Source organism: Bos taurus, chromosome 1, assembly GCF_002263795.3.
Source record: "Bos taurus isolate L1 Dominette 01449 registration number 42190680 breed Hereford chromosome 1, ARS-UCD2.0, whole genome shotgun sequence".
Lineage (NCBI taxonomy): Eukaryota > Metazoa > Chordata > Mammalia > Artiodactyla > Bovidae > Bos > Bos taurus.
In genome coordinates, this window is record NC_037328.1 from 143,850,742 (window position 1) to 143,875,026 (window position 24,285).

A 24,285-nucleotide genomic window follows, 5' to 3' on the forward strand; every position below is an offset into this window, starting at 1 on the left:
GCTGAGCTGTGCGTCTTGTCTAGGTTTCCGCGTCCCGAGCTGGGCAGGACGCGGAGTGGAGGTGGTCCAGCCTGCCCCCTTCCGGCGTCCCGGGCCACTCAGGGCCCCCAGACCCTCTCTCCTGTGCTGGCGTCCAGGTGCCCACACTGCAGACAGGATGACAGTGATGGGTCTTGAAATGAGAGGTGTTTGGGTTCGCAGAGTAGGGGGTAGCTGGCCCTGAAAGCTGCCCAGGGCCGGGGGGAATAGAATCCCCTGCCCGGCGACCCTCATCTCTAGCCCTGGCTCAGCGCCCTGCCTGTGCTGGTCTGCTGTGCACACCATGGGCGTGTGACCCGAGGACAGGGTGAAGGGCTGACATGGACGGACAGAAGAAGCACAAAGGAGTCCAGTGGCTGCGAGGTGATGACTCCCAGGGCCTCAGGCCCGGGTTGGGGTCATGGGGAGGGCGTTAATAAAGGGTTTGGTTCTGGCCGTTAGCCTTAGGATTTAGAGTATGTGTAATATCCAGGAAAGAAAGGGTCCCTGTCTTTTTGGGGCAGGGTGGGGCTGTGCTGGGAGCTGTCTGGACAGGACTGGCCTATCAGAAAGGTCCAGCTGCCCCTCAGTGGGCGCTGGGCCTCTGCCACCCCTGGGGGCTGACTCTGCAGGTGCAGGCCAGTCCTGCCTCATGGGGGCCCAGCGTGGAACCTCAGTGGGAGTCGCTAGTGAACAGGTGTGTGGGGAGAGGAGCCTCACTGGGAAGTGCCAGGGCAGAGCCTGGTCTGTAAATTCAGGGAAGCATGGGAGGTCAGGTGAGGTTGAGCCCTGGGGAGGTAGGAAGGAGAAACGGACACCCAGCAAAGGCCCAAGCTCAGAGAGCTGCACTTTGACAGCAGGAACTGCAGCAAAGCAAGGGAGGGGGAGATAGCCCCAGGTCCACCCTCCTCGGTCTGAGTGAGCAATTTTTCCTTTCTGTTGTGCTGCAGACCCCCCTGTAGAATAGACAGGGCAAGAGGAGTGGGAAAGTGTTGAAAGTGTTAAAGAGTTAGAAAAAACGGTTTCTAAAAAGACTGACAAAAAAGGCCTAATCTTTTGATAGCTAAAAGCAAAATCTTTTACTATACTTAATTTTCTGACATGGGTAACACTGAATCAAATGAAAGACAGCTCTTTATAGGAGTAATTTTACAGTTATTAAGTAAAAGAGGAATCAAAGTTAAAAAATCTACCATTCAATCATTTTTTACATTTGTACAAGACCACTGCCCTTGGTTTCTACAACAGGGCACTGTTAACCTAGATATCTGGGAAAAAGTAGGGAAACAGCTAAGAGCTTATTGTGTTCAGCACGGCTTGGAGAAAATCCCTACTTACACCCTTCCTCTGTGGAATATGATTAGAGATGCTTTAGATCCAGCTCATGAATTTAAAAAGTACCTGTTAAAGAGAAAAGTAAAGTTGGAAAAGTACCTGTTAAACAAAAAAGCGAATCTACCTGTTATAAAGAAAAGTGAAAATGAAGAGGCTATACCTAGCTATTGGCAGCTAAACGAATGGCTAGCCACTATGACTGCCAATGAACATGTAAAAGATAGGGATGAAAGGAAAGATCAGACCTCCCCTCAAGATGAGAAAGATTTAGAGGAAACAGCAGCTCGATGCCATTCTGATGAGGATTGGTCTTTTTTAGCTAAAGATGCTCCTAAAAGTTTAAGAAAAACATCCCTAATCAGACCATCCGCTCCTAGGATCTTGAGGGAAACATCCCCGATCACACCGTCCGTAAGATTTAGTCACCAAACAGTTAAAGGATCTCCGGAACAGGAGAGGACAAATAGGGGACGCTCCCATCCCCCCATGCCTCCTCCTTCATGTGGGGGTTAAGGGCCTCCGCTAGGAGTTTCCCGGAAAAGGGTTTTCTCTAGTCCCAAGGATGAATTTGATCCTCACCTTGAGGCTTCTTTTCTAGTCCCCTCTGCAGTTTAGATAGGGTAAAGAGGGTACAAAATAAATAAAAATCTTCTCTAAAATAAAAAAAAAAAATGAGTTTCTCTGCATCTAAGAATAGACAAATGTTTATTGGCTCTGTGAAATATGATTAGAAATGTCCTGGACCCTTGTCATGAGGCTGTTAAATAGCCTATGGGAGAGGCTATAGCGGTGGATGGTGGTGAGTCTCCACTTTCTGCACAGATCATAATTTCTGCTATTGAAAAAAAAAAAAAAAAGAGAGGGAGAAAGTGCTTTACCTCTTGAGGAAGGAGAGGGCTTACAGGACGCTGCGGCCGAGCGCCCTGGCGAGCTCCCTCCCTCTCTGCGCAAACCTTTAAAAAACTTATCCACCACTTTCTGATTTAAGGTGATCGCCACCGCCTCCGTTTGTGCCTCCCAGGGCCCAGGAATTCCCCACTTTGCCCCCAAACCCTCCCAAAGCGTTGCCTAAGCCTGAGGAAGATAAAAAGTTTTTTGAACAGTGGAGCTTTTAAAGCAGACTGCGTGCACAATATGCAGAGCGTGCTCCTTAGAGAAAACCCCTTCAGGGGGGTCTCACCCAGGCTAGGAGAAAAGCGGAACCGGCAAGGGGATTTAGCAACAATATTAACCCCTGACATGCCGCTTACTCCAATTCCAATGGGAGTGGCTGGCCCCCTACCTGAGGACATTGTAAGATTTGTCCTGGGGCGTAGCTCGCTTTCTTTTCAAAAAATAAAAAAAAAAAGAAAAGAAATTTCGGTGGTGCATGGTGTAGTAGATTCTGATTATATTCGAAAAATTAAAGTCTTGATCTCACCGCCTACCAAAACTGTACAAATTAATAAAGGTCAAAGAGTAACACAGCTTTTGCTTTTACCTTATTATCAGACAAGAAAAAACTTGACTTCTCAAGCTAAGAGCCACAATGCATTTAGATCTAGTGGTCTAGCCTTTTGGGTACAGGAAATTACAGCTCCAAGGCCTTTAAAAGATCTTTTAATTCAAGGGAATAAAATGTCAGGGCTGAGTTACAAGCAGTTATTTAGGCTTTTCAACATTTAGGAGACCACACCTTTAATCTTTTGACTGACTCCAGATATATTGTAGGGTTGTTTCCTCATATTGAAACTGCTAATATTCCAAAAAATAAAACTACTATCTTCTCCTTGTTATCTGATTTACAAAAGGAGATTAAACACAGAGATAAAAAATATATTGTGGGACATATTAGAGCCCATTCCAACTTGCCCGGCCGATGCCTACAGCTGCTCCCTGGTTCATCTTGTTTAAACCCTCAATATAATGTTTGCTCCTTTGTGGTGGTGTTGTGAACAATGTATGCTCTCATCTTGTTTAAATCCTCAATATAATGTTTGCTCCTTTGTAATGTTACAACGTCCACCTTATCTTATGATGTAACCACTTATTGAGTTATGCTCTTGCTGTATTACAACAACTGCAGGATTTAATGCAAACACGACGATTTGTGGGCTTACTTATCTTGGGAATAGCAGCTTTGATAAGTGCAATTACTTCTGTTACTGTGGCAGCAATATCATTGACTCAACAAGTACATACTGCTCAATATGTTGATTCTATGTCCAAAAATGTTTCTTTAGCATTGGCAACACAGGAAGCTATAGACAGAAAATTAGAAATGAGGGTAGATGCCCTAGAGGAAGCAGTAATACATATTGGGACTGAATTGCAGGCTTTAAAAGTGAAAATGGCATTGTCCTGTCATGCTGACTACCGGTGGATATGTGTAACACCCCCGAAACTAAATGAGACAGATTTTGACTGGGAAAAGATTAAAAACCATATTTCAGATATCTGGAACAGCTCTGACATTGCCTGGGCTTCTAAGACCCACTCGAGAAGGTGTCTAAGGTAGGGCACCTTCCGCTATTCGAGAGGGTGCCTGCGGCCTCCATGGTCAGAGCTAACCTGGTGTCACGGGTCATATTGATTTTCCGCGTAAACCAAGCTACTCAGCTTCTTTTCTCCACTGAATTTTCCTACTGAGCTATCCTCATTCTATTATTCTTTATATCTTTGATGAATAAATAAATAAATAGTCGCCGATGCCGTCTCCCCTTTGAATACCCTGGATCAGCCGGGGCTGGACCCCGGCAATCTTGAGTGAAGGTGTGTCTGTGGGGTTTCTCCATTGTAACGTTACTAATTTTCCCATTAACCAATAAGTCCTTTGAGGCTATAAGAATATCATGTTGGTCATCACCCTTTTGCCACTGATTGATATCCATGGGTGGTTCTTGCCTGCGAAGCATAGCAGATTTTGGAAAGTCTCCTAAAGAAGGATAATTTGGTATGTAGAATTGTCAAGGAAAATTCAGCTGACAAGAAGAAAAAAGAGAATTTTATTTGAGCCAAATTGAGGACTATAAGCCAGGAAAAAGTCTTATAGAAAATTCTGAAGACTCTTCTGGCTGTTAGAAGTCAAAGGCATGGTCATATACATTTTTGAGACAAAGAACCATCCATCAAAATGACATACTGGCATTTTAGATACAGTTCACCAAGAATACATAGTCCAGGCAGCAAAGCCAGCAGCCAGTCACCATGACCCCCTACGAAGTTGGGAAAGAATACTATTCTTCTAAGAAGTCACATTGCCAGTGTCAGAAAACAAAACAAAACAAAACAAAAATGATCTTTATGATTGAACAGGCATTCCCACCTTTGAGGAGGTCTGGTTAATGTATAATTTGGATGCACTTGGCCATCAAAGGCAGAAGGAGGCCTGAATGGACAGAATTTTATGCTTCATTTTCTCATCCTGCCTTAAAATATAAATTTCATTTCATCTGAACAAAGACATGCATTTTTTAGTTCCACTGAATATGCAAGAAATCCTTCATCAGCTGTCAGCATCTAGTAGCTGTATACACTGTCAAGTATCTTGAGTTGTACCAAAAGTTCATTTAGCTTTTTCCGTAACATCTTAGGGGAAAACCCAATTGAACTCTTTGGCCAACCCAATATTTTTAAAGTATATGTTGCTCCATTTCATTATATTATTTTGGTGAAATTCTGTGTTGGAAGTTCACTGAATGTCTATTAAAATTGCCCTTTTCTTTGGGTTTTGTTGTCCCTTTCCTCTTTTGGCTTTTCCCAGAGCACTGTCCTCTCTGGAGTGCAAGGATTTGTTACTTTACTGCCTGGCATCTCTGCTGAGTCCTGGCTGGTGAGGCAGGGATCTTGTCCTGCTCAACATTGCCACTGCTGGTGAAAAACTTAAATAGCTTTTTCAAACAGAAAAAGCTGGATGAATAGGGCAATGAACACTTGTATTCCTCCCCTGGAGTCAATCCTTGTTACCATTTTGCTGTATCTGCTTGTGTACTACATGTATGTGATCATTTATCCATTTATTGATATCACGACATTTAACTCTCACCGAACACGTCACCGTTATTTCCTAAAAGTTGAGACATTCTTCTCCACCATGTGCTGGCAAACTATAATCACTGGGCCTAATCCTGGCCCATCACTTGTTTTTGTAAATAAATTTTTATTAGAGTCGCATCCATTCATTTACATGTTGCCTGTAGCTGCTTTAGGCACCAAAGGAGCAATTGTTTTGGCCCACAAAGATGGAAATATTGACTACCCTGCCTGTGCAGAAAAGCATTAATATAAGGCCTGACTGCTATCCTTAGGGAGTCCAGCAAATGAGTTTGACCCTTAGCTGGGAACCTGGATTTGGGGATTTTCCTCATCGCCCTTAAAACTCAACATTCAAAAACTTAAGGTCATGGCCTCCAGGCCCATCACGTCATGGCAGATAGATGGGGAAAAAGTGGAAGTAAAGCAGATTTTATTTTCTTAGGCTCCAAAATCACCGAAGATGGTCACTATGGTACTGAATAGTGTGTGGGTCGGGCTGCTCACCGCTCAAAAGCCAATACACAGGCCAGGTTGGTGGAAAGGAGAGTTTGCTTTATTTCAAATGTTGACAACTGTCTGGGGGGTAGGGTGGCAGACATTTGTCCAAAGGCCAACTGCTACTCCCTGAAAAGCAGGGGTTGAGAGGTTTTATATACAGAGTTGGGGTGGAGAGCTTACATGCAGAAAGAGCACAGTCATCTTCAAATTGGTCGTCAGTGGTCTGACCAGCATCATCTTGGTTGTTTTAGGTGCAGTTAATCTTCAGTTCCAGGGTCCATTTGTTCCCATTTCTTTGCAGCCAGTTCTCAGACATGTGGCAGCTCACGTCCTGGGTACAGCCTGGTCATCATGTACTTAACTTTTTCACCTGGTGTTTTGGTATCTACACGACAGCTCACAGGATATGATTCAGAATGTTATCTATAGCCCTTGAGAAAGAACTACAGGTCCATGACTATGCTTAACAACTACACTATTATTACTTAGTCTCCTTAGACTGTTTTTCTTTGTTTTCACATGTTCTCATTTCTCTGATTAAACTTATTCTTTGACTAAAGTTTTCCACATACAAAAGGCAGGCAGAAGACATGGAGGGGAGGCAGGGGGCAAGGACCACAGGGTCCTGCTCTGTTTCAACTGCAACCAGGAAATTAAAAGATGCTTGCTCCTTGGAAGTAAAACTATGACAAACATACACAGTGTATTAAAAAGCGGAGACATCATTTTGCTGACATATGTCTGTATAGTCAGAACTATGGTTTTTCCCGTAGTCATGTATGCATGTGAGAGTTGGGCCATAAAGAAGGCTGAGCACTGAAGAGTTGATGATTTTGAACTGTGGTGCTGGAGGAGACTCTTGTCTTGGACTCCCTTAGACTGCAAGGAGATCAAATTAGTCAATCCTAAAGGAAATCAATCCTGAATATTCCTTGGAAGGACTGATGCTGAAAGTGAAGCTCCAGTCCTTTGGCTACCTGATGCAAACAGCCAACTCACTGGAAAAGACCCTGATACTGGGAAAGACTGAGGGTAGGAGGAGAAGGGGGAGATAGAGGATAATATGGTTGGATGGCATCCAACTCAATAGACATGAGTCTGAGCTAACCCCGGATGATAGTGAAGGACAGGGAAGCCTGGCATGCTGCTCTCCATGAGGTCGCAAAAAGTCAGACTCTACTTAGTGAGTGAACAACAACAACCCCATCACCCTAATTGTGATAAGAGTGACTCATGGGCCTAAGGCGTTTGGGCCAACAACACAGCAGGTGCTGAACATCTGCTCTCCCTGTGGGAGTCTGGAATTTGGGTGTGTCTGGTAGAGGGTGCTGTGACCAGCTCATAGTAACAACTCTGGGCTTTTTGTTTTAACTTTTTAGCAGTGTTTCAGGTCATTCGGGAGACCAGGGATCTCTGCAGTGGAAGTGGACAGTGTTGACTACTGGACCACCAGGGAAGTCCCCTAAAAGCTCCAGACTCTGACCTCTAACAAGCTCCTTCTGACATTCAATGTGTTGTCATAGCTGTTTGCTGGGAAGTTAGGGGAACACGTGCTCTTTAAACCTTTCCCTGTGCTTTGAATCCTTTTGCCATAATAAATCACAGCCAAGAGCCTTCCTAGTGAATCAACGAATCTGGGGATCCTGGGGCCCCCTGACATATGACCCTTACTGAAAAAGGCTACTGAGGGGCGCTGTCCCGGAACAGGTTCGCGACTGCCTCCCCCTGCTCTGTGTGCTGCCTCCGCCTTTCTGTGTTCCAGGCCGGTCGCAGACCTACAGGGTGAACGAGGTCAGTGCAGCGTGCCCCAAGGGTGAGGGTGCTGTAGCTGGGGGGCCCCGCCAGGGCAGCAGGCCACTGCAGGTGTAGGTGATACTCGCGCAAACCCCACTGTGACTACCCTCCCCTGGCATCATGGCGTTTTCTGATGCCCCTGGCCTGAACCAACATTCACTGGGGGCTTTCTACAATTCCACCACTCCTCTGTCAGTGCTTGCTGGCATTCTTTGCTAAAGAAGAGCCTTCCCTCAGCAGCCAAGGGTGAGCTACAGCACCTCTCCGCCTCCCAAAAGGCGGGCAAATGCTGGCCTCCTTTTACTTGTCAGTAAATCCTGAAAGATGATGCTGTGAAAGTGCTGCACTCAATATGCCAGCAAATTTGGAAAACTCAGCAGTGGCCACAGGACTGGAAAATGTCAGTTTTCATTCCAATCCCAAGGAAAGGCAATGCCAAAGAATGCTCAAACCACCGCACAATTGCACTCATCTCACACGCTAATAAAGTAATGCTTAAAATTCTCCAAGCCAGGCTTCAGCAATACGTGAACCATGAACTTGCAGATGTTCAAGCTGGTTTTAGAAAAGGCAGAGGAACCAGAGATCAAATTGCCAACATCTGCTGGGTCATTGAAAAAGCAAGAGATTTCCAGAAAAACATCTATTTCTGCTTTATTGACTATGCCAAAGCCTTTGACTGTGTGAATCACAATCAACTGTGGAAAATTCTTAAAGAGATGGGAATATCAGACCACCTGACCTGCCTCTTGAGAAATATGTATGCAGATCAGGAAGCAACAGTTAGAACTGCACATGGAGCAACAGACTGGTTCCAAATAGGAAAAGGAGAACATCAAGGCTGTATATTGTCACCCTGCTTATTTAACTTATATGCAGAGTACATCATGAGAAACGCTGGACTGGAAGAAACACAAGCTGGAATCAAGATTGCCGGGAGAAATATCAATAACCTCAGATATGCAGATGACACCACCCTTATGGCAGAAAGTGAAGAAGAACTAAAGAGCCTCTCGATGAAAGTGAAAGAGGAGAGTGGAAAAGTTGGCTTAAAGCTCAACATTCAGAAAACTAACATCATGGCATCTGGTCCCATCACTTCATGGCAAATAGATGGGGAAACAGTAGAAACAGTGGCTGACTTTATTTTTTGGGGCTCCAAAATCACTGCAGATGGTGACTGCAGCCATGAAATTAAAAGACGCTTACTCCTTGGAAGGAAAGTTATAACCAACCTAGACAGCATATTCAAAAGCAGAGACATTACTTTGCCAACAAAGGTCCATCTAGTCAAGGCTGTGGTTTTTCCAGTGGTCATGTATGGATGTGAGAGTTGGACTATAAAGAAAGCTGAGTGCTGAAGAATTGATGCATTTGAACTGTGGTGTTGGACAAGACTCTTGAGAATCCCTCGAACTGCAAGGAGATCCAACCAGTCCATCCTAAAGGAGATCAGTCCTGGGCGTTCGTTGGAAGGACTGACGTTGAAGCTGAAACTCCAATACTTTGGCCACCTGATGCGAACAGCTGACTCATTTGAAAAGACCCTGATGCTGGGAAAGATTGAGGGCAGGAGGAGAAGGGGACGACAGAGGATGAGATGGTTGGATGGCATCACCAACTCAGTGGACATGGGTTTGGGTGGACTCCGGGAGTTGGTGATGGACAGGGAGGCCTGGCGTGCTGCGGTTCATGGAGTCGCAAAGAGTCGGACACGACTGAGCGACTGAACTGAACTGAGAATGAATGGGGAGAAGGCAATGGCAACCCACTCCAGTACCCTTGCCTGGAAAATCCCATGGACGGAGGAGCCTGGTAGGCTGCAGTCTATGAGGTCCCTACGAGTTGGACACGACTGAGGGACTTCACTTTCACTTTACAGTTTCATGCATTGGAGAAGGAAATGGCAACCTAGTCCATTGTTCTTGCCTGGAGAATCCCAGGGACGGGGAAGCCTGGTGGGCTGCGTCTATGGGGTCGCACAGAGTCGTACGCGACTTAGCAGCAGCAGCAGCAGCAGCAGCAGCAGCAGCAGCAGCAGCAGAATGAATGGAGCCAGAGCCCCACGCACTTGTCATTACGGGGCCTTGCCACTAGGAGACGGAGGCGTGCGACCCGGGAGAATTTGGCGCGGACATGTGACGTCACACCGAGTGCTGGAGAGGCTGGCGCGGGCGTGTGACGTCACGCAACGCGCCCAGGCATAGCGGCGAGGTAACTGGTATCGTGGGGTCTCGGCAGGGTCGCCATGGGTCCGCGAGTAAAACTCCCGCCCGAAATCCAGCTGGCGCAGCGGCTGGCGGGGAACGAGCAGGTGACCCGGGACCGGGCGGTGAGGAAGCTCCGGAAATACATCGTCGCCAGAACTCAGCGGGCCGAAGGTTGGCGCGGGGTTGGCGGGATGTGGGCGGGGGGTGTCTCGCGAACCAGGCCGGGCTGGGGGCGCGGGGGCCCGGATTGGGGGCCGGTGGCCCGAGTTAGCTGACTTTCCAACCGCGTGGAGCCTCCACGTGGTCCGCCCGGCCGGGCCGTGGCGATGCTTCCGCCTACCCCACCGCTAGCGCTCCCGCCTGTTCGAACGCTTGGCTCTGATCCCCTTATCCACGCTGACTGATTTGAAGGTGCTTGGCGTTCTCGGCCGCTATATGTCCCTCTGCGGAGGGCCACCCCCCGCCCCAGCCAAGCCCCTAATCTATTTCCAGTTCAGACTTGCCTACTCTGGGAGCAGGATCCTGTCAACCCGTATATCCCGCTACCCCTGCTCCCCACTGTTGGGCACCATGTTTTTTCTCTCAGAGCGGCGTTTGTCGCTGTTGGTAGTGTTTTCTTGTGTAATTGTTGGATTGTCGTCTGAGTTTCATGCAGCATACAGCTGTCAGAAATCACGCTCCTTAGTGGTTCTCAGAATGTGGCTCCATCAGCAACTTCAGCATCACCTGGACATTTGCTAGACATGTAAATTTGTGAGTCCCATCCAAGCCCTGCTGAATCAGAAGCTCTGGCAGATGGGCTGTGTATGTGCTTAGTCTTGTCAGCCATCTTCTACTCTTTGTGACCCTATGGGCCATAGCCCACCAGGCTCCTCTCTCCATGGGATTCTCCAGACAAGAATACTGGAGTGGGTTGCCATTTCCTCCTCCAGGGGATCTTACCAACAGGGATGGAGCCCATGTCTCTTATGTCTCCTGCATTGGCAGGCAAGTTCTTTATCACTCATGCCACCTGGGAAGTCCAGCAATCTTTAAAGAAACCCGCCAGGTGATGCCATCCTATTAGTAAAGTCTGAGAAGCACTGCTCTGAAACTGCCAGCACATAGTTAAGAGCTCAGTCTATACCTGTTGGCTGATTTTATGTATCTGTCTTCATCAGTCAGTTTATATACTTGTCATTCAGTTCAGTTGCTCAGTTGTGTCTGACTCTTCGTAACCCCATGGCCAACTCCCAGAGCTTGCTCAAACTCACGTCCATCGAGTCAATGATGCCATCCAACCATCTCATCCTCTGTCGTCCCCTTCTCCTGCCTTCAATCTTTCACAACATCAGGGTCTTTTGCAATGAGTCAGTTCTTCTAATCAGGTGGTCAAAGTATTGGAGCTTCAGCTTCAGCATGAGTCCTTCCAATAAATATTCAGGACTGATTTCCTTTAGGATTGATTCGTTTGATCTTCTTGCAATCCAAGGGACTCTCAGAGTCTTCTCCAACACCACAGTTCAAAAGCATCAATTCTTTGGTGCTCAGCTTCTTCACGGTCCAACTCTCACATCTGTACATGACTACTGGAAAAACCATAGCTTTGATTAGATGGATGTTTGTCGGCAAAGTAATGTCTCTGATTTTTAATATGCTGTCTAGTTTTGTCATAACGAGCCTGAATGAGGAAATGTGTAACTTTAAAATTTGAAAAGTGTGCAAAGCCCGGGTGTAACACTGGGTGACCTGTGGCCAACAGGTTCCCATGCGTAGCCACCATCCAGCCCAAGAAACTGTGACTCATTCAATTTTGAATCTGAAAAATGGAGCACAGTCTCTGATACTTGGAGATTCTCGGTAAACATTTATTGAATGAATCAAAGAACAGTTACCTGCAGGAGACCTTGCAGCCACTGGCCCAGCAGGTTCTGGGTTGGGAGGATTGGTTGAGAGCGAGGGCCAGGCGCCTGTACAGTAAGAGGACTTTGGTCTGATTCAGGCAGTCACAGTTCTCTGGCTGTTCTGGCACTGAAAGATGGTGTTCCTTTAGTCTGAATGGTCCTGTTTCTGGCGCAGGTGGTTTCACTCATGATGAGCTGCTGAAGGTGTGGAAAGGGCTGTTCTATTGCATGTGGATGCAGGACAAGCCACTGCTGCAGGTGAGCGCCCAGGAGGCTACAGAAGGCACCGGGGCCACAGTATCAGTGGGAGGGTGGACGAGCATTGTTGTCAGCCCTCATTTTGCTCCAGCAGACGTACTGAGCGCAGTTTTATAGCTTTGATACTATTTTTCCTTAAGGCCTGGAGGGCCATGGCCTTGGGTTAGGGAGGGTCTCACACTTGGTGAGTTGGGCACCATAGCGATGCTGGTGAATGCCAGGGTACATTGTGGCTGAAAATTGGGTTTTCTGGCTTTTTTTGGCCGGGGGTGGGAGCGATTGTGGGCTCTTAGTACCCTGATCAGGACCAGGGATTGAACCCATTGTCCTGCAGAGGAAGCTTAGCGTCCTAACCACTGGACCACTGGAGAAGTCCCTGGGTTGCCTGTTTTGTGTTTGTCAGAGATGATGAGCTGAGTGCAAAAATGCTGGAAACGAGGGGACAGCATCCAAGTCTTCTGAGACAAGTATTTTTTCCTTTTTTCTAATTGTTTGGCCGCACCAGGTCCTAGTTGCGGCGTGTGGGATCTAGTTCCCTGACCTGGATCAAGCCTGGGCCCCCTGCATTGGGAGCATGGAATGGTCTTAGCCACTGGACCACCAGGGAAGTCCCTAGGCTTTTTTTCTTAATTGTCTTTTATAAAAATAGGCCTTATGTTTTAGAGCAGTTTTAGTTTCACAGCAACACGAGAGGAGAAGGTACTGCGATTTCTCACCTGCCACCTCCCCCCGTACTCAACACCCCCACGGGAGTGGGCCCTTTCTCACAATCCATGGACCCACCCAGCACATCATCAGCACCCAGAGTCCGTGAGGGTTGCCCTGTTGTACCATCCGTGGGTTGAGTACGTGTATCATGGCGCGTGTCCATCGCTGTGTACCTTACAAAGTGGTGTCACTGCCCTCAAGACACGCCTTTCTTGGGGGTGTCTCAGTGGGAATTGTTCACGCTTCGGAACACCCTGCGTGGTGAGGGTACTTAGTGAAGTTCAGAGGCTACACTGGGGCCCAGTGCACGAGGTGGGCTTGTACACCGAGGCGGTAGGCAGCTGCTAACCTGGGGGTCTCCTCAGCCCCCTCTCGGGTGGCTGTGTGCTCTCAGGCTCCTGCTCCCCTCCCCGCTTTGACTGTCAGTCTCCTTTACTGAGTGTTGGGCTTTGGTCAGGAGGGCAGTCCCTGCCCCTGCTTTTTGTGGGGCTAGATGGGCATGGCGTTCAGGGGAGGCCTCTTCTAGTGGTGTGAGACTTCCAGACTCCAGGCTCGCTGGGCTGTGGGGCCCTGTGGAGCCGGATCGCACGATGAGTGAGGACAGTTAAGTTTCTTCCTGCCACTGCTTGTCGCACAGAAGCCCATTTGTTCGGGGACTGAGGGCATTTGTCTTGTTTCCTGTGCAGGAGGAACTTGGCCGGACCATTTCCCAGCTTGTCCATGCTTTCCAGACCACAGAGGCACGTAAGTATCCTTGCCACGGTGAGCCCCAGCAGTGAGGCTGGATCCGCAGAGACCCAGCCCCTGAACACGAGGCCTGCGTTCTGAGGCTGGGAGCGAGGGCCCCATCCCGGCCAGTGTTTGCTGGTGCGGGAGAGGCTATTCTGCTTTCCAGCATGTGTTCCTCACTCACCCAGGACAGAGGTCTGGAGCTGTCCAAGATCTGGAGGGCTAATGCCTTCCATTTAGAATCTTGGTGGAAGCTGTGGAGTGTCCGCAGCTGACGGCGTGTGCTCCCTGCAGTGTGTCTTCCTGAGTCTTCTTTGGACCAGCATCAGGGATCCTCAGCCCTGTCGCCTGCCCTTTGGCATCACTTGTGTCTTTAGAAATCCTGATGTGTATGTAGACCCTGGTCCTGTTGAGCCGAGCTGTGGGGATGGGGCCCGTGTGCCAGCATCTGTGACCTCCCTACCCTGCTCCAAGGGCAGCCAAGGCTGGGCGGTCTCCCTGGCCTGGACCTTGGGACCACTGGGACCATTGCTGGTGGTGCCCTGGCTGTGTGGGTAGGTGTAGTTCGGTTATGGTTAAGTAGCCAAAGTCATCAGAAGCAGGGGTTGTGCAGTTACAGACACTACTTTCTTCTCTCGGGAGACTGTCTGTACTGCATGTGAGGAAGTCCAGTCTCTGTAAGTTTCACCTTTTAAGAACATGCAGAAACGTTTCCGTGCTCAGCACGAGGGCGGGTACAGAGCGTTCAGTTGGTGACGCTTGAGCGAGGTAATGGACGCAGTTCTGTCCTTCCCTGGGCTGTCTGACCAGCCCTCTCTCTGGGGATGCTCTGCAGCAGGCGATAGTGGTGGCCTTCGTGTCCTGAGTCAGGGCATCAGCAGGCCAGGATCCCTTCAGGCCTCTTCTCTGGGAGTGTGGATGGCCGTCTCTTCCTGTGTCCTCACGTGGCCGTCTGGCTGTGCATATCTGTGTCTTGAATCACCAGTGGCCTTTTCTCTTCATCGCCTCTTTAAAGACCTGTCTCCCAAGTATAGTTATATACTGAGGGTTGAGGATTAGGACTTTGGGGACCTGGTTGAACCCACAGCCCCCTGGTCCTAACATACCTGTTATTGGCAGGGTTTTGTGTTTGATCAGGTCAGTGGATCCAGTGGGGTAAGTGGTGGGGTGGGGTGTAGGTGATGGGGCAGGGGCAGTGGCAGTGCTTGCGTGGGGAGGTGCGGCCTGGGCAGCACCTCTCCTGCCAGGCCTCACCTTCTCTTTACGCTTGATGTTCAGAGGATGTGGCTATGGTTCAGGCTTGTGGCTGGGCTGTACTTTTCTTTCTGAGGTTCCTGAAAGTCCCATTTTTAAGGCAGATCCGCAGCACTGCTCTTAGCGCACTCAGGCCGAGGAGCCCCAAGGCCACTGCCGTGGGACCTCCTGACCAGGTTTCTTCACGGTCTCTGCTCTCCCCTGCCCTCCAGAGGTGGCTGCCGCTTCCCCCCAACCCTTCTGGTCTTGTCCCTCCCCCAGAGCACCTGTTCCTTCAGACCTTCTGGCAGACCATGAACCGTGAGTGGCCGGGCATCGACAGGCTGCGTCTGGACAAGTTTTACATGGTGAGGATGTGGCCCGCTCCCCGCAAGGGGCCCCACAGTGCTGGGCTGGGGAACAGCGCTCCGGGAGCCGAGCTCGGCGTCCAGTCACCTGGTCTTGGTGCCCCTGCCCAATAGTGGCGAGGGCAAGGCCCCTGAGGGGTGAGCACCGCGTGGCACAGACCTGTGTGTCTGGAGGCTTCGCTCCCGCAGAGGGGCTTCTTCTCGTCCTATTTTCACTCTGGGAACATCCATCATAGCCATCAGTCCTGGTGCTACGGTCACTCCCCAGCGTCCATCCTGCTGCTCCTGGGAGGCTGGCATCCCGGCCCGGGGCCCAGCCCCCAGCCACTCTGGAGGGCCCATGGTGCACAGTGGGCACACAGATGGCAGGCAGCGGGGATGTCTGGGCTGGGCTGCTCACGGCGTCTCCTCCTGTGCCACAGCTCATGCGGATGGTCCTACGCGAGGCCCTGATGGTGCTGCAGACGCAGGGATGGGACGAGAGGTGGGTGCCGCAGCCGCCCGTGCTGCTCACACCCATTGCTGGGTGGTCTGTATCCTTCCAGACTGAGGGTCTGTGTTTCCTGGCTCACCTTAGGCCTCCCTAGCAACTGGCAGCTGGGTGGGCTCCTCCAGTAGGGCTGGACAGGGCTCTGCTGGTCTTAGCTATCCCTCCCCGCTAGTCCCTCCTGGAGACAGGTGGGCAGGGCTCCCTGGGCAGATGGGCGGGGCTACTGCTGCCTGGACCTGTCTGTCACCCGCGGCCCTGCGTCCTGGTTCCGCCAGCCAGCAGGTTTCCAAACCTCCAGGGGGCGGTCTGACATCACAACATAAAGTGAGTTTCTGCAGATTCATGTTTTAAAGTTTTTGAAATTAAATTTTTTAAAAAACTTTTTTTTTAATGATAGGGGGGATGTGTGCTCAGTATAAAGAACCCAGAAAAACTTTTTAAAAACATTGAAAAGCAATTTTAATTCCAGCAGACAAGTATTTAAAAAAATTTTTTTTTTTGGCTGTGCTGCATGGGTCGTGGGGCCTCAGTTCCCCAACCAGGGTTTGAACCCCAGTTTGAACCCTGGCCATGGCATGAAAGCCGGAATCCACTAGGCCACCAGGAGACTCTGACAATTACTCTTAAAATATGGTGGTGGTCTGTGTTTGGTACAAAAGGGGTGTGGAGTTGGGTGTGGAATTTATAGAGACTGCTTTTTTATTTTACTGAAAGTGTGTCCACACATCCCACCTGAGTGTCCTGCCGCCACCAAATTTGGGGAGGGCGGGTGCTAGGGGAAAGGGCTTAGAAACAGCAGATTTTGAATTGATTTGTGTTTAAAAAGTGATGGTAAAGTAATTTATTTTTAAGCATAAGGATAATAAATCTAGGACCCAGATGTCAAAACAGCTGCCAGACTGGAAAGGGCAGCTTACGGCCCGCATCGCTGTAGGACTTTTCCATCTTCTGGATTACAGAGTTCAAGTCTTAGCCCTGGCCTAACCTCCAGCCAATAAAAAATCACCAGGAGTTGGACTGTAGTTACTGGAGCTGTTTTTCTACATTGAGAATGGCTGTGGGTAACTTGACTCCACGTTTAGGGCCAGGCTGCCTCTGGTTTTTAGTGATCTTCATCCTTAAAAATCCTGTGAAGGCCTGAGGCTGGCAGTGTCCCTCATATCAGGTATAGGGCTCTGCTGTCTTGGTCGAGGGGAGGGGGTGGTGCAGGGTTTGCAGTGGGCTCAGTGGAAGCGATGGTATTACTTGTGTTGACTTGGGGGGTGTTGTTAGGAAGGTAGTTCCATCCTCGTCGTTGCTGGTAATTCAGCCTCAGATCCTTAATGAAGAAGCTGGTAGCCTCCCGTTGCCCTGTGTAAACAGCTAGTTTATCTGCTTTTCTGGCTCTTTTCCATTCTCACACATGTAATAGACTGAGGGTGACATTCGGTAAGTATGTGTGTGTCATGGCCTGGAGGAGAGGTCTCCGGCCCCGGCCTGGGTCACTTCTGGTCCAGGGACAGCACCCTGGTGTTGCTGGTGTCAGCGGCCCCTGGTGCTGCTGCCTGACTTGCCGCTTCTTCCCCAGACAAACCGAACGGCTGCTGGAGCTGCTAACGACAGAGATCCTGCACCCGGACAGTGAAGCCCCCAACGGGGTGAAGAGCCACTTCATCGAGATCTTCCTGGAGGAGCTGACCAAAGTGGGCGCCCACGAGGTAGGTGGTCGGCAGCTGGGCAGGGCGAGGCGGGCAGTAGCCAGGCTGCTCGGTGCCTGTGGCCTGGGAGCTGAGCCCCAGCCCTCTCCCTGCAGCTGACCGCGGACCAGAACCTCAGGCTCATCGGGCCCTTCTGCACGATCGCTGCCCAGACTCAGGAGTGAGTGCTGTCTCCCGCCTGCCTCCTCTGTTCTGTTGAGTCCCTGAGGAGCTGCCCTTGGAAGATGCCGTGTGCTCACAACAGTCCAGCGAGGTCCAGAGGCCAGCATGGGGAGGGGCGGGCTCAAGCATGGTCCATCCTGACGGCGGCTCTGTGTTTCCCCTCAGCTCCCTGGTTTTGCACAACATTGCTCAAGGCATCTTTGAAACAATCGTGGAGCAGGCCCCACTGGCCATTGAAGAGCTCATGAATGAACTGGAGGAGGAGGAGCTGTCAGAGGAGGAGGAGCTGTCGGAGGAGGAGGAGGCGGCGCAGGAGCCGGGCCTCCTGTCCAGAGAGCCCCCTAAAGGTGAGGACCGCACGCCCCAGGGTGACAGCCTGTCCTGGTCCCAGCCTGCGGTGGACCCCCACCTTCCTCTCCTGTCCCACCCCCCTGCTTCTGCTCTTACCCCTGAAGTCTGTTCTCAGTGTGGCAGCTGGGCTGACCTTGGAATAAACCCATGTGCCGGTCGCTCTCCTGGCGCCCACTCCATGGCCCCCGCCTCCTCACAACTCCCAGGCTCTGTTCCTGTCACTGGGTATCCGCCCCGCCCCTGTGGGGTCTCTGCCCTCCGTCACTCCTGCCCTGCCCTGCCCACCATTTAGAGTGCAGCCTCCCAGTCCCTACCCAGCTTGCTCAATGGGCATTTCCATGGTGGATCACTTTTTGGAATAAATCACTTAAAATTACATAAGTCACTTGCTCATCTTTCTGGCCTGTCTCCCACCACTGGGTGCCCAGCCCCACCCACCAGGGTGGGAGCTGTGTGTCCCTGATGTTGGGAGTGGGGCCTGGTGGATCAAGCTGGACGAGGGAGAGGGTATGAACGAAGAGTAGCAGGCAGCTCGAGTGAGCGTCCCCCTTGGAGGCCGGGCCCGTGGGCCTGCGTCGACAGTGTCCGGTCCAGCCCGTCCACCTTGTGCTAAGTGGGTCCTCGGGGGGCGCCAGCTAGGCTCATGGCCGTGTCCTCGGGGGAACTGTGTGGTGGGTCCTCGTGCCTTTAGGGGTACGTGTCCTCCACCAGCTTCAGACTTTTCCACCCCGGCGTTTTGTTGTGGAACACACGTGACGTGAGGTCTACCAGCTTAGCTGTGTGTAAGTGCACAGCTCAGTGGCACTAAGTGTGTTCGCATTGTACAGCTGTCATCACTGTCCATCTCTGGAACTTCTCATCTTCCCAGACCGAAGCTGTCGCCGTGCCTGCCCCTGCCCAGCTCAGCTCCTGGCACCGGGCGCCCTGCTGTCAGTCCTGTGAGCCTGCCTGTCGGCATCTGTGTCTGTAGCAGCGGGCTCTCACAGCCTGTGTCTCTGTGTCTGGCTTAGCTCCCCGAGCCGCGCCGTATCGTGTGTGGGAATGCTTGAGGCTGAGCGATGCAGCATTGAACGTGAAGTCCGTGTTTTGTCCTGCGTTGGTAGGTGGAGTTTGGGGTTGCTTCGTGTTTCTCTGTTGTGGTTAATGCTATTACGAACACGGGTGTACGAATATCTGTTTGAGACCCTGCTTTCGATCCTTTTTGGTCTGTGCCCAGAGTGGGATCGCTGGGTCCTCGGGTAAGCCGTGCTTAACTTTCTAGGAACCGCCACCCTGCTCGCACAGCGGCGGCCTCGTGTGCGTCCCGGGCGGCAGTGCGAGAGGGCTGCGGCCCCGCGCTCCGTCTCCTGCCGCCTTTGATAGCGGTGGTGCTCCTCCTGAGTGCAGTGCTGTCGAGAGGGCTGCGGTTCCCCCGCGCTCGTCTCCTGCCGCCTTTGATAGGCCGCCTTTGATAGCGGTGCTCCTCCTGAGTGCAGTGCTGTCGCCGGGGTTGCGGTTTCGTTTCCCTAGTGACCGTGGGTGTCCGGCACCTTTTCATGCGCTTGTTGGCTCTTCACGTATTTTTGGAGGAATGTTTACTTAAGCCCTTGGCCCATTTTTTGAGTCATTGTTCTTTCATTGTGTTTTAGGAGGCCTTCATATGTTCTGGCATCTTCCCTAGTAGCTCAGTTGGTGAAAGAATTTGCCTGCAATGCAGGAGACCCTGGAGACGAAATGGCACGCCACTCCAGTACGCTTGCCTGGGGAACCCCATGCACAGAGGCCCTGGCGGGCTGCAGTCCGTGGGATCGCGGAGAGTCGGACGCTTGCTCTTTGCCGTGTTCTGGCTGCAGCTCCTCCCCAGGTTACGATGTGCAGGAGTCTCCTGCTGTGCGGGCGGTCTTCTTAACGCTATTCATGGTCCCTTGATGTACAGATTTGAAAGTTCTCATCAAGTCTGGTTGTCTTAATTTTCCATGTTACCTGTGCCTTTAGTCTAAAAAATTGTGGCCAGATCCAGTCTCCTGAGGCTTTTGCCCTATGTTTGCATCTGAGTTTCGCTGTTTGTTTCTTTCTTTACGTCTTTGGTCCGTGTTGAGTTAATTTGGTCTAGCTTCTTTCTCTGTGTGTTGATGTCAGGTATACTGGCACGTTTGTTGAAGGGACCGTCCTTTGGCCCCTGGATGGTCCTGTGCCTTGGGGGGAGGTCATTGGATGGCAGGAGCAAGAGTTGATTGCTGCAGCCTCTGAGGCCAATGTCCTTGCTGGCGCCCCTGGCTTTCCCATTGGTCAGCCATCCCCCTCAACACTCTCCAGCCGTCTTGGACGTCCTTCCTGGCCCTCCTTCCCCTCCTCCTTGTCCTCAGTAGCCTGAGTGACCAGCGCAGATGGACCCAGGGGCCCACGGTGGCCCAGGGCCTGCCCACAGCCCTGCTGTTGTCATTCTTTGCCACACGTGCTCGCCCCTCAGGCCAGCTGGTGATCGAAGCTGTCCTCTGTAGGTGGAGACGGCAGGGCCCCAAGTGTCTGGTGTCCGCTCCCTCACCCGAAACGGCTCTCCCTGCTCGCCTCTTAGTCCAGGCCGCCCCGTGGCCAGACAGCCCCCTTCCTCCTCCTCCTCCTGGGGCTCCTGGCCTGCCAATCCTGCCTGAGGTGCCCCTTGTTTTGTCAGCCCCTCCCGGTTTCACTGGAAGTGATCAGGCCCCACCGCCTCTGGGACGGCTCTTTGGTTCCCTGTCTGTGGAGGCACTGCTGCCCTGGGGCAAGGCCCTCGGCGCTCCTGCCATCCCACTGTGAGCTCCTGAGCCCAGCTGTGGCCCTGGCAGGCAGAGTGCCTGGGCCCCAGGTTGGGCCTGTAGCTCCCGCGGTACTAGGCGTGTCTAAGTCCGTGGGGCCCTTCTGTTCTAGGTTCGGTCTGCAGGACTCAGCGCCCCCTGGACCAGCAGGCAGGAGATGACGATGAGGACGGCACCAGCACTGTCCTGCAGGTGTGTGGCTGGGTCTGTGGGCTGAGCTCTCAGCTCTGGACGTCAGGCAGGGCAGCATCTGTCCGCCTGGGACTGGGTGGGAGGCAGGGACCCCGGAGGCTCGACTGTAGAACACAGACTGGTTGAAAGGGGAGTTGGGGACTGGGCCCCAGGAGGCTGAGCCCAGGTTTCCCCGCTCGGCAGTCACCCCGCCTCTGCTCCCGGCCCCTTCGGGTGCTGGGGCCACTGGGGTGGGACGTGCTGAGTGGGGCCCTTCCAGGTCCCCATCGGAGCCTGAGCTCAGCAGACAAGATCGGGGACTTCAGGTGGATTGGACCCGTAGGGGCTTTCCTAGTCAGTGTCAGATGTTGATTACTTGATGAGTTAATAAGATTTTAGATGTCTTGGGCTAAATTCACCAGATTAATTTTGCTTGTTCCATCCTGCTCGTTTTGACGTGGCTCCCGGAGGACTTACAGTTGTGCAGAGGCTCACCATGCGGCCCCTCATGTCCGCTGGGGCCGGCGTCTGCCGGGTGGAGGCGGGTGTGGGGGCACAGCGGGGGCATCGGGCGGCTGAGCGTTGGTCCTCCTGCTTGTTCCCTGTGGGTCTCCTCCTGGGATCCCCTGGGGGCTGACAGCCTCTGCGGCATCTCTCTGTTGAACAGTTCGACTACAAGGCTGTTGCCGACACACTGTTTGAGATGGCCAGTCGCCAGGACACCCCTCCGCAGAACAGGAAGCGCCTCTACAAAGTGATCCGGAAGTGAGTGCCCTGGCCCTCTGCTCCACCCATCTTCAGAGATGGTTGGGAGGGCCTTCCCTAGGGGCGACCCCTCCTCGTCAGGCGCGTGGTGAGTGACTCTCTCGTCCCTCCAGGTTGCAGGCCCTCGCAGAAGGTGAGCACTGGGCGCCAGGCGCGACGGCATCTCGTCCTCCCGGGAGTGGATCGGGCCATGCGTGCTCACCCCCCGGCACCGGTGGCTGTGGGGAGGCCAGCGGTGCTAATTTCGGGGAGGCTGCTGCAGGCCTGTGCAGCTCTCGTCCTGGTGAAGCCCAGGGGTTCTCAGGGCTGAGTATTCGGGGTGAGGGGTGGCTGGCCCGAGAACCTGAATTTCTAGCAAGCTCCCCGGGCCGGCCACGCTGCTGCCTGTGGTGCAACATACGGCTCCACTTCTCGGGGTGTGGTTGGTGGAGCTGTATGGCTTGTTCTGAAAGACAGCTTCCTAGAAAGCGTAAGATTGAAGATGTAAGTGTTTCCCCCAACATTTCATTATGAAAAATTTTAAATACGTGCAAAGTCTCAGGGATTCTACGGTGAGTAGTTAGATTCTACTATCAGCGTTTTCTCATCTTTGATTTATCATGTGTCTACCCCCACCCCTCAGTCAGAGCATACTTTCTAAATACTCCATGCTGGGGCAGTACTTTCTAGGTGAAGTTACAGACCACGTGAACATGGGGTTCGTCTGGTGGGTTTTGACTGACATACGCTTGTGTGACCCAAACCCGTCAGTATTCTGAAGGATCTTCTGCCTCTCCCCAGCTAAGTGTACGTGAGGCAGAGCGCAACGCGTTCAGCGCTCCACGTGGGCTCTGCCAGACAGTGTCTGGCAATGCCCTGTGAGCTGCCCTTGGCCGTGTGGGAATCAGACCAGGGCTCCTTGCCCAAAGCTCATGGCTGCGGTGCTCGTGGGGTGCTGGAGGCCGTGGAGGCACGGACCATAAGCACCCTGGCCTGCAGCCTCCTGAGCGCCTGCCTTGGTCCGCAGGCCTCTTCCCTGAACCTGACATCCCAGAAGAAGCATACCGGAATCCGCGGGGCGGGAGGCGGGTGAGAATGAAGAAGCGCTTGTCCGGATCCCAGCTGCAGGACAAGACAGGTAGTCCTGGTGGTGCTGGCTTCGTTACCCGTGTTCTATTCCCCCCCGCTCCCCTGCTCGTGTGACTGCAGCCTGTCTCCCTCTAGACGTGACTCCCTGCCTCCCTCCCCAGCCTGCTGCAAGCCTCCTGCCCCACCCCCGACTGCCCACATGTCCTGGAGATGTGGCACCCTGGCCCAGACGCCCTCGCAGTCCTCCCCATTCTCCTTCCCTGCGGCCTGGTCTGGTGCCTCTTCCTGACCCTTTTCCGTCTTTGGTTTGACCTGCTCCACGCCTCCCCTTGCTCCTCTGCAGCATCCTTAGGAACTCCCTTGATTTTAGAGGCTCCCCCCCCTCCCCCGTGCTCTCTCCTTCCCACCCTTCTTGCTCCTTTCCCCTGCCCCTTTCCCTCCCTCCTCCCCTCCCTACCAGCTGTACACAGGCCAGTGGCTGGAATGTGACCCGCCCTGTGAAGGGCCTCCATTCACCCCTGCACCAGCCCAGGCCAGTCCTGTCCGGGTCCGTTGGTGCCAGGCTGCTCTGCAGTCTGAACGTCTTATGCACCCACGCCAGGCTGGGCCCTGGATGCCACTCACAGCTGTCGCGTTGACTGAGCTCCAGCCCCACCTTCTCAGCAGCACCCCCGCCCCTGTGCACTGAGCCTGGGCCCCCTGTCCATCTCGTCTTCGCCCACGTCCCTCTCTCCCGGTCCTGTCCTCACTCGGGTCGTCCTAAAGGCCCACTTCCCGGCCAGTCTCCGTAGGTTGTGTGCCCACCTGGTGGCTGTGGACCTCCCAGTCTCACTGATGCAGGCCCCTGGGTGGCTGACTCAGGTCCATTCCCAGCGCCGTCATGCTGAACACTGTGTCCCTGCCACCCGGGCCCAGCACCCCAGACAATCTCAGGAGTCAGAGCCGACCTTCTTGATGCTTCGTTCATTCAGCCTTGTGTTTCAGGGAGACATGCAAAGGAGGCCTTACATTCAGACTCGAGCCCAGGATCCACGAGGAGGAGGCGGCAGCAGAGAGCAGGCGGTGACCCCCCTGTGCCCCGGGAGCGGCCTGGGGGCCATGGCGGGAGAGGGGCCCCCAGGAGGCAGCGGCGGCCTCGGGTGGGGGCCAAAGCAAAGATAGCCGGTTGCCAGGAGCCAAAGGCAAAAAGGAAGCGGACCCCAGAGGGCCAGAAGTGACATCTCCCAGGCCCCCTGGGAAAATGAGGGGACAAGACAGTTGGGCCGGGTCCCCGAGACTCCAGAAACTGACTGCTCCCCAACTTACTGTGTCAAGAGGCAGCCGAGGCCAGGACTCACGGGGTCAGGCCCTCACTTGGTGCCCACGTTCCAGAAACACTGCGGCTGTGCTGACCTCAGCCAGGCCTGCAAAACCTGGGACTGGAGGCCCCCACAGACACCTTCCTTGGGCAGGAGACTGGCGACTCGGCTGGTGTCGATAAATAAACGTGCCACGTGGTGCCTACACGCCGGTCCTGCCTTGGTGTGGTTTCACGGGATGTCCAGTCGCATGGCCTGGCAGGTGCCCGGCGGTTTTGGTGGTGTGCCCCCAGAGCCTGTTTGCGTCTTCCTCAGACCCTGGAGACGATGCCAAGTGTTAACAGTGTCGTCTGCACGTGTACTTCATCAGCTCGGGGTGAGAGCTGATAGTGCTCTGTGCTTTGCGCCAACCTTGTCACGTGGGTGGGAGGGTCAGCTCCCCACCCACCCCTTCTCTGTGA

At 52.7% G+C, this 24,285-nt stretch overlaps 1 protein-coding gene across 3 annotated transcripts; it reads left to right on the top strand.

Moving 5' to 3' along the window:
• Positions 1 to 24,031, top strand: RRP1 (ribosomal RNA processing 1). 3 transcript variants are annotated; one of them, XM_059880332.1, is made up of 13 exons: positions 1 to 402; positions 11,928 to 12,010; positions 13,405 to 13,462; positions 14,963 to 15,048; positions 15,471 to 15,532; positions 17,106 to 17,235; positions 17,331 to 17,395; positions 17,563 to 17,744; positions 20,635 to 20,714; positions 21,361 to 21,458; positions 21,572 to 21,591; positions 22,465 to 22,575; positions 23,511 to 24,031. In XM_059880332.1, the coding sequence occupies exons 1-13, from the start codon at positions 360 to 362 to the stop codon at positions 23,741 to 23,743; spliced, it is 1,251 nt and encodes a 416-aa protein (XP_059736315.1). In that variant the 5' UTR covers positions 1 to 359; the 3' UTR covers positions 23,744 to 24,031.
• Positions 24,032 to 24,285: the final 254 nt, after the last annotated feature.

Coding starts and splice junctions, on each gene's coding strand:
- RRP1 (XM_059880332.1), top strand. CDS start 360: ATGGACGGACAGAAGAAGCACAAAGGAGTCCAGTGGCTGCGAG. Junction 12,011..13,404: donor AGGACAAGCCACTGCTGCAG/GTGAGCGCCCAG, acceptor TTTCCTGTGCAG/GAGGAACTTGGCCGGACCAT. Junction 17,396..17,562: donor ATCGCTGCCCAGACTCAGGA/GTGAGTGCTGTC, acceptor GTTTCCCCTCAG/CTCCCTGGTTTTGCACAACA.